At 48.3% G+C, this 9,070-nt stretch overlaps 1 protein-coding gene across 1 annotated transcript in view; it reads left to right on the top strand.

The window, feature by feature from the left end:
- Nucleotides 1-8,746, top strand: part of R3HDM4 (R3H domain containing 4) — a 29,795-nt gene extending 21,049 nt beyond the window's left edge. Inside the window, exons 4-8 of the mRNA XM_015423529.1 lie at nucleotides 1-124; nucleotides 1,274-1,359; nucleotides 3,197-3,282; nucleotides 5,304-5,359; nucleotides 7,663-8,746. The exon at nucleotides 1-124 is cut by the window's left edge and continues 3 nt beyond it. Of these exons, the coding sequence (XP_015279015.1) occupies nucleotides 1-124; nucleotides 1,274-1,359; nucleotides 3,197-3,282; nucleotides 5,304-5,359; nucleotides 7,663-7,766 (456 nt within the window). The 3' untranslated portion in view covers nucleotides 7,767-8,746. The remainder of the gene's footprint in view (nucleotides 125-1,273; nucleotides 1,360-3,196; nucleotides 3,283-5,303; nucleotides 5,360-7,662) is intronic.
- Nucleotides 8,747-9,070: the final 324 nt, after the last annotated feature.

Genomic DNA, 9,070 nt, shown 5'->3' with positions numbered 1-9,070 from the left:
GTCTGGAACGATTTCATAAACCGCTCCGGTGAAGAGCAGGAGCGAGTCATCTCGTATTTGGAGGAGAAAGCCTCCAAGAAGCGGAGGAACAAGCTGCCAGACAGAGCCGAGGATAACTGGAAAGGTATGGAGATGGGGTGGGGATTGGGAATGGCCCCAGCTGCGTCTCTTGCTCTGTACATTGTCAGACGTAATTAATTGCTTTTAAGCGAAGGTCACAGCCGGAGCTGGGAAGAGCAGTGCAGATGTAAGGAACGTTTCTTTTCCCCCTTTTTTTAATTGCATCCAGGGTACAAAAATACACAATAAAAGCTTGAGTCCAGTGGCACCTTTTTAAAATTATTGTGAATAATGTTTTTATTGAGTTTTCAGAAAGCTTTACAGTAAGCAACATAAACGTTTTATCTGTTACATATTACTAAATGACAATGACTTAGCCTAACGTACTAAAAACTACTTAACATGAAGCCTTCAAATCTGACTTTTGGAAGGAAGTGTTCCCTTGAGTTTGGAGTCTACTCATTTATTCAGTCTAAGATTTTCAGCAGTGTGGGTAGTCTATAGGTAGAACCAGTTATGATATATTTCTCTTGTTGGGAGTATATCATTTGTCATCATATACTCTAGGACCGGTGCCCATATCCGAACAAAGGTTGGCATATTCCTGTCATTCGCTCTGTTCAGTGAGTCTGTAATTTTAGCCATTACGAATTGATCCCAAGTTGAAAGGGTTGGCGGAGTTGGTGATTTCTAGGCCGCCGCTGTACGAGTAGTATTGAGGTGAGTTCCTTGGTGTCGCTGGTCCTGTTGCCATTCCACATGTCCAATAGGACCACCTCTGGTCTACATGGTATTGCTTGCCATGTGATTACATTTATCTGTGTAACTACTGCTTTCCAGAATTTATTAATTTCTTGACAGTCCCACCAGCAGTGGATATAGGTCCCTATCTGTCCACCGCATTTCCAGCAGGAGGGGCTTATAGTTGGACTGTAATTGCTGTGGTGTGAGATACCACCTAGTTATCAATTTAAAAAATTGTAGTCTGATGTTATAAATTGGGGATTTGTTCCCTGGAGGTGCCCAGATATTTATCCAGTCTGACCCCTGCATATCCAGAGAAAGTTCCTCTTCCCATTTATTCAGTGGCACCTTTAAGACCACCAAAGTTTTATTCTGGGTATAAGCTTTCAGGTACAGTCTGTACCTGTACCTGAAGAAGTGTGCATGCACACGAAAGCCTATATATATTTTTTCTTCTCTTCCTTTGCAGAATATCCTGCGTACACGCCCAAAGAATGTTTCCAGCGCATCAGCCGACGCCTGCGCGTGACACTGAGGCGTGGCCGGATCCCCACGGTACGTTCCCAGGTCAGAGGTGGGGTGAGGAGGAATGTCATCTTTGTTTCAAGAGAGGGGATCGTGTTGAGTTAGTTGGAAGAGACGGCTCTCAAATCACACTTGTACTTGCTAACTAAGATCTTTTTTCTGGCCCTGCTCTTTTGCTTTGAAGGAAAGAAGAGTTAGAAATGTTTTTATATTATTATTAAAATAGTGAAGCAAGGAATAGTGTTCCGTGCGCCTTGGCGTTTAGTCATGCCAGCCACATGACCACGGAAACATCTTCTGACATCATAAGAACAGAAGAGAAGCCAGTGTTGGATCAGGCCAATGGCCCATCCAGTCCAACACTCTGTGTCACACAGTGGCCAGAAATACCAGGGGCCATCAGGAGGTCCAGCAGTGGGGCCAGGACACTAGAAGCCCTCCCAGCACCAAGAAGACGGAGCATCACCTGCCCCATACCGAGTGTTCCTGTCTATACCTTGTGGCTAACAGCCACTGATGGACTTCTGCTCCATATGCTTATCTGATTCCCTCTTGAAGCTGTCCATGCTTGTAGCCACCACCACCTCCCGTGGCAGTGAATTCCATGTGTTCATCACTCTTTGGGTGAAGAAGGACTTCCTTTTATCTTCTCAGCAATTTCATGGAGTGCCCACGAGTTCTTGTATTGTGGGAAAGGGAGAAAAGTACTTTTTTCTCAACCTGCTCTATCCCATGCATAGTCTTATAAACCTCGATCGTGTCACCCCTCAACCGTCATTTCTCCAAGCTAAAGAGCCCCAAGTATTTTAACCTTTCTTCATCTCTGGCTCTTTGGTTTGGAAACGAAGATGACCACTGTCCCCTAGAGTTGGATTCAACTAGCTTTGGAGCAAGGAAAACCTTTACCTTTACATAGAATTATTGCACAACTAGAAAGACCTACACAAATCTGTGTTCGTATTGTAACAGCCACTCGTGAAACGAGTAAACCAAGGCTGTGATTGTCAAAAAACGGTAACCTTTGTACTCTGTACATCTAATTCTGAACATGGCCAAAGAGTGCAGATCAGTAAATCTGAACAGGACCCTTTCAGGCTAGCCCTACCTCACAGGGTTGTTGTGAGGGTAAAACGGAGGGGAGGAGAATGATGTAGGTTGTGTGGGGTCTCCATTGGGGAGAAAGGCAAGGTGTGAATGAAGTAAATAAATATGTGCTGGGTGGAGCATCGCATGATTTTGAAGTGCTGGGGAGGGGGGGAACATTATATGTTGCAATTGAACCCTGCAAACGTAATTCCTTGACATGCGGAGCACCTGCTCCAATCTGAAAAGAAGAGTCCGTTGTGAGTGCTGGAGTTACTGTTCTGTGAGAGCCGGTACAGATGTTTTTTCTTAAGGAGCGGGCAGGTTTGCACAGCTACAGAAGGTCCGTCCGCACCTTTAGCTGTGTGACTTCGTATCAGTTTGGTGTAGTGGTTAAGTGTGCGGACTCTAATCTGGGAGAACCGGGTTTGATTCCCCACGCCTCCACAGGCAGCTGCTGGCGTGACCTCGGGTCAGTCACAAGTTCTTTCAGAGCTGTTCTCTCAAGGGCAGTTCTTGAGAGAGCCCTCTCAGCCCCACCTCCCTCACAGGGTGTCTGTTGTGGGGAGGGGAAGGGAAAGGAGTTTGTAACCCGCTCTGAGACTCCCTTGGGGAGTGAAGGGTATAAATCTAATCTCTTCTTCTTCTTCTGTCGGAAAGCAGCATCCAAGATGGCAGGGTCTTGACAGTGGCCACTCTCCCGTGGAGGGTCTGTCTTGTCTGGGGGTTTTCCTGGGGGTTTTGAACAGGCCCTGCCTAAAGGCCTCCTTGCTTACCTTTGTAGGGGACCCTGGAGTGCCTGGAGGAGGAGATACTGGCCTTTTTTTCTGTCCGCCCCCACTCTGTCTACACGGCAATGATGGATAATAGGTAACTCCAGGTTCCATGTGAGTGGCGCCCCCTTGTGTCCGACTTGAGCTGCCTCGCTTGCTGTTTCCTGGATTAGACCGCCACCGGCCCCCCTTTCCAGACACTGGCACCCACCGCATTTAGGACGTTCCTCGTTGGTGTCCGCCGCACGGTATCCTCGTTCCGAGAGCCCAGTGGGATGTGGCGGTTAAAGTGTCGGACTAGAATCTGGGAGACCCGGATTCAGATCCCCGCTTGTGTCTTGGAAGCTCGCTGGGCGACCTTGGGCCGGTCACACGCTCTCAGCCTGACCTACCTCACAGGGTTGTTGCGTGGGTGAAATGGAGGAGAGGAGAATGATTTCAGCCACTTGGCATCTCTGTTGGGGAGAAAGGGTTCGGGTATAAATGAAGTAAGCAAATTAATAACCCGGCTCTTATCAGTCAAAAGGCTTATGTGATCTGCAGATGTCTTCTGATGTTTGAGTCCTTTTTGACTTCAAGGACCCAGGATACCACTCGGGGTGTTTTTGGGGGAGGCACGTTCTTGGAATTGCAGGGTGCCCTTGAATATATTCAACACTTCCTGAAGATGCTGTGTGCAGGGGGGTAGACGGGTATTGGTCAAGAAGCTCCAATTCCTGGCTTCTCTCCACTATTATTGATTTGGGGTGGGGGGGGGGAAATCACCCAATGAAGAAAATTTGGGGTAGGCAAAACCATGTCCTCCGTCACACAACTAACAATCAACTGGAGGGAGTTGCTGTCCTAGGATATAGTGGTGGACTTTGTTCCCTCCAGGGCTATTTTTGGGCAGGAACGCACAGGAATGGAGTCAGTACAGTTAACAGGATGGGACGTTCAGTAGACAATGAAATAGGACTAAGGGTTGTAGAACCAACAAGAAGTCTAAAAACAGAACCGAAACAAAGCAAAAGTATAGATTCCGGTGGGTAGCGGAACAAAGTTAGAGTCCGGTGGCACTTTTGGTAGGCCCACAGTTCTGGAACCCATTCTCCGGAAGCAGAGGATAGAGTGTTTGTGGAGGGCCACGTCTGGGGCTAGTGACATTTGAAGCTGGACTTCCTCTCCCCGCATTCGGTTTGGTTTTTGGTGCCAAAGCCCAGTTTGGGGGTGATTCCAATTACTGGGAAAGGAGGAATTGGGATTTTTGGTCCCCCAGCAGAGCAGGAAGGACATGAAGCTGCCTTATACTGAATCAGACGTTAGGTTCCTCAAGGTCAGTCTGGTCCACTCAGACTGGCAGCTGCTCTCCAGGGTCTCAGGCAGAGAGGTCTTTTAAATCACCTCCTGCTTGTCCTTTTAACTGGAGATACCAGTAATTGAACCTGGGACCTTCTGCGTGCCAAGCAGAGGCTCTGCCACTAAGCCACAGACCCTCTTTACAGCTCTCCAGGGTCTCAGGCGGAGGTCTTCCACATACCTCCGCCCTGGTCCTTTTAACTGGAGATGCCAGGGATTGAACCTGGGACCTTCTGCGTGCCAAGCAGACGCTCTGCCACTGAGCCACAGTCCGTCTTTACAGCTCTCCAGGGTCTCAGGCGGAGGTCTTTCACATCCCCTCTGCCCTGGTCCTTTTAACTGGAGATGCCGGGGATTGAACCTGGGACCTTCTGCGTGCCAAGCAGATACTCTACCACTGAGCCACAGCACATTTAAGGCATTGCTTTGGGGGGGGGGGACTGCAAGGCATCTTCACCCCTTTCACACCCTCTTCAGCGCTTCCTTCATCACCGCGGGCTTGCTTTGGCAGCCACTGAGAACTAGAAACTTGGCTTTTTTTAAAAAAAGGAAACAAATGCTTTAAACGGTTGTGGGAGAGGACTGGATGTGGGAACCTCCCCCCCCCCCTGCAGATTTGGATAACGGCTCCATAAAGGTGTGGAGTGAACAGTTTGGTTTGCTGGCAGGCGTTCTGGTGCAGGATGTGCTTTTCATGATGTGCCCCACGGCGGCAGCCTGGAAGGGCTTCCGCACGTGAGCCACGGCCCCGTTAATGTCTCCCCCTTTGTTTCCTTGCAGTTTCGAACGGCTGTTGCTTCACGCCCTCTGCCAGTACATGGATCTTGTCTCTGCCAGTGAGGATGGTTTTTTTTTCCCAAATACATACTTTCCGCAGTGCGACAGGCTCTCTCTTTGTCCCACTGAAGCCTCCTCCTTCTCCGAGGCCTCCTCTATGTTCCGATCTGGATTTGCCCCTACCTCTTTGTGATCTCCCCGTTGGCAAATTCTGCTTCTGTGCAAGAAGCCAGGGGAAGATCAAGAGCTCTTAAGATTCCTCATTTAAATGTTGCCAGCTGAGTATGCAGAAGGACTCTGGCCCCAGCCCCAAGGCGACAGCCCTGGGGCCTAGTTTGAATTCCCGGAAATACTTGGGCATAACAGGTGGTTGCCTCTGAGCATGTGCAGAACAACATTCCCTCCCTGCAAAGTAAGTGCAGCCAGCTCTTTCGCCAGGTTTTCCAGGTCATGGCGTGCGTGTGTGAGCATGACTTCTTAAGTCCCAGAACCCCTCTGTCGAGAAGCCCACCGCCACTTCTCAAGTGCCAGTTTGGTGTAATGGTTAGGAGTAGGGATGTGCATTCGGTTCATCCATTCGGGCCCCTTTTGGGCTGCTGCGGGCCGATTCAGATTCTCTGATCTGTATCGGCTTGCTGCTGAATTGCCGCCGAAATTCCACAGTGCCGCACCGAAACCCCAAACACCGGGGGGGGGGGAGGCATCAAGACCCAAGTGAGAGTTGAGATTGGTGTGATCAAGCCTCGGAGGAGGCTTGTATTACACTTTGATCCCCTCTCCCAAAGCGGGCGTTGCGCACAGCACTAAAGGATCACACCGAGCTGGGATGTCAGCTTAAAATCACCATTTCCTGACCTCACAAGACAAAAGGAAAGATTTGGACCGAAGGAGGCAGTGTGAAAACCAAAGACAAACAAACAAGGTAACGAATATCATTTTGCTTACCGGGAAACAGTTGAAGGCGAATGTTGAAACATCCGGACAAGCGATAATGAACTTTAAAAGCATTTGAGTAACGTTGGAGAGTAAAAAAGTTGATAAAAGAAGCAAATTTATAGAAAAAGTGAAACTGTTTAACATTCCTTTTACTTTACTTTACAAGTTACTTTTTTCCCACCATAGAGAACAATGTAGGGGCAACCTGTTTGGGGGCCCGTAGAATTGGACCCCCTGTTCCAATATTCTTGAAACATGGTGGGTATTTTGGGGAGAGGTTCCAGCAGCTACACTGTGAGTTTGGAGCCTCTCCCTCAAACCCCCTCCCCTCCAGCCCCCAGAATATACCCTATGTTTTCACCATTGACTTCAATGGCCCATAGGATATAATGGGGCTGAAATTGACATTTCGCTGGCCTCCCAAATGGGCTGGTACTGACGAAACTGACATGCGGGAGTCTTACTGCCCACTGAAATTGTTTCTGCCTGATTAGGCTCAAACTGAATAGGCCGAATTTTTTTTTTTGCACACCCCTAGTTAGGAGGGCAGACTCTAATCTGGGAGAACCGGGTTTGATTCCCCACTCCTCCACATGCAGCTGCTGGTGTGACCTTGGGTCAGTCACAAGTTCTTTCAGAGCTGTTCTCTCAAGGGCAGTTCTCGAGAGAGCTCTCTCAGCCCCACCTACCTCACAGGGTGTCTGTTGTGGGGAGGGGAAGGGAAAGGAGATTGGTAAGATGCTCTGAGACTCCTTCAGGTAGTGAAGGACGGGGCATAAATCCAATTTCTTCTTCCCGGCACAGGCCAAAAGAAACAGAACTGGGTTTATTATTATATTTCCCCCCCCCTCCTTTTGTTGTTACACTCACACACTTCTATGGTCCTTTCCACATTAGTCCTTAAATCCTGGTTCATCCCTGTCCCCGAACTTACATTCTACACGACACGCGAGTTCACCCCTGTAATTATCTTGGGGTATTTTTTGTTTCCACATTACATTGAGGTCACCACCCGGTTTTGTCCCATACTTGTCCCGGGATAAACGGATGCTCTTATAACCAGGGATAAATGCAAGGTATTGTGTCGCGAATTGAACTCTGATAAAACCAGGGATGAGATCCAAGTATAGAAAGGACCTATGTTTTATTAAAGGGGATGCCAGGGGGGGCGGGGGGGAGAGAACTGGGAAACTTACGTTGGCGATAGTGTTTAAAGAGAGAGACGGAGAGAACGAACACATTTGGAGTTTCGTAGGCGAAAAACTGAAATCAAGCAGAATTGTTATTTTTTTTAAAAAAGATATATATTTACAAATAAATTATCCGTAATCTCTCAATGCACTGCCGGTCAGCCGCTCGCGGTTCCGGCGACCGAGCAGCTCTCAACACGCGCTCCAGTCTTAATGCCTGAAATCTTTCCGTCCAGGTTCCGGTGACGAAGGGCAGCGGCAGATGAAGGTCAGCAACAAGCGGACCGTCTTCCTACCCCCGGCCCTCCTGCTTTCGGCGTACCTGGAGCAAATGAGCTAATGGAGGGGAAGAGGGACCTCCTCGGCCACCCCCACCTCCCTTCTCGCCCTCCCTCTTCCGTCGGCTTTTTTAAATATTTAACTGAGGAATTAATGTGCGCATGAATGCCAGAGGGGGGGGGGGTACGTTGGACTGCAAGGAGTAGTGGTTTTGTCTAGTTTGAGGGCCGTGGGGGGGATTCGGAACTGGATTGTTGTCGTTTGGCGCTGTGTGTTGGACCGTGGGGCATTGGTATAGCTCTTCAGCCAAAGTCCGTGGAGTAATTGCGATGTTACAGGGGGGGGAAACCCTTACTGCTGCCAACAAGGTCGCCTGCTCTTTGCCTCACGTAGGCCGTTGCCAAGTTGCCACCAAAGTCCTTGGGGCAGTTTTGCTCAGAAGAAGTCGTCAGCCTTTCTGGGGACTCTGGTTTGGAGCTCGGCAGTGACAGAAATAGCTGACCCCCTTCATGCAGCTCTCTCACACAATGAATAATGCCCTTTCGATCCGCTTTCAAAGCACTTTGCAACTGGATTTTACTGTGTGAAATGGCCCGATCCGCTTGCAAACGGTCGCCGGAGTGGATCGAACCTGCGTTATTTAGCAGGCGTGAAAGCGCCCACAGTGTTAGACCTCCAACATTTTATTGATTTCGATCAGATTTTAAAGGTGCCCTCAAACCCTTAAAAAAAATGAATTTATTTTTAATACAAGTCTTCTAAGAAAAAGGACCCTGACATGGATCGAGCCTGCGTTATTTAGCAGGTGTGAAAGCGCCCACAGTGTTAGACCTCCAACATTTTATTGATTTCGATCAGATTTTAAAGGTGCCCTCAAACCCTTTAAAAAAGTGAATTTATTTTTAATACAAGTCTTCTAAGAACAAGGACCCTGACGTGGAGCGAACCTGCATTATTTAGCAGGTGTGAAAGCGCCCACAGTGTTAGACTTCCAACATTTTATTGATTTCGACCAGATTTTAAAGGTGCCCTCAAACCCTTTAAAAAAGTGAATTTATTTTTAATACAAGTCTTCTAAGAACAAGGACCCTGACATGGATCGAACCTGCGTTATTTAGCAGGTGTGAAAGCTCCCACAGTGTTAGACCGCCAACATTTTATTGATTTCAACCAGATCTTAAAGGTGCCCTCAAACCCTTAAAAAAAGTGAATTTATTTTTAATACAAGTCTTCTAAGAACAAGGACCCTGACATGGATCGAACCTGCGTTATTTAGCAGGTGTGAAAGCTCCCACAGTGTTAGACCGCCAACATTTTATTGATTTCGACCAGATTTTAAAGGGGCCCTCAAACCCTAAAAAAAGG

The sequence above is a fragment of the Gekko japonicus genome, unplaced genomic scaffold (genome assembly GCF_001447785.1).
Source record: "Gekko japonicus isolate JY-2015 unplaced genomic scaffold, Gekko_japonicus_V1.1 scaffold3145, whole genome shotgun sequence".
Lineage (NCBI taxonomy): Eukaryota > Metazoa > Chordata > Lepidosauria > Squamata > Gekkonidae > Gekko > Gekko japonicus.
Note: the sequence above shows the minus strand (reverse complement) of the source record. Positions and strands in the feature narration are given on the sequence as shown.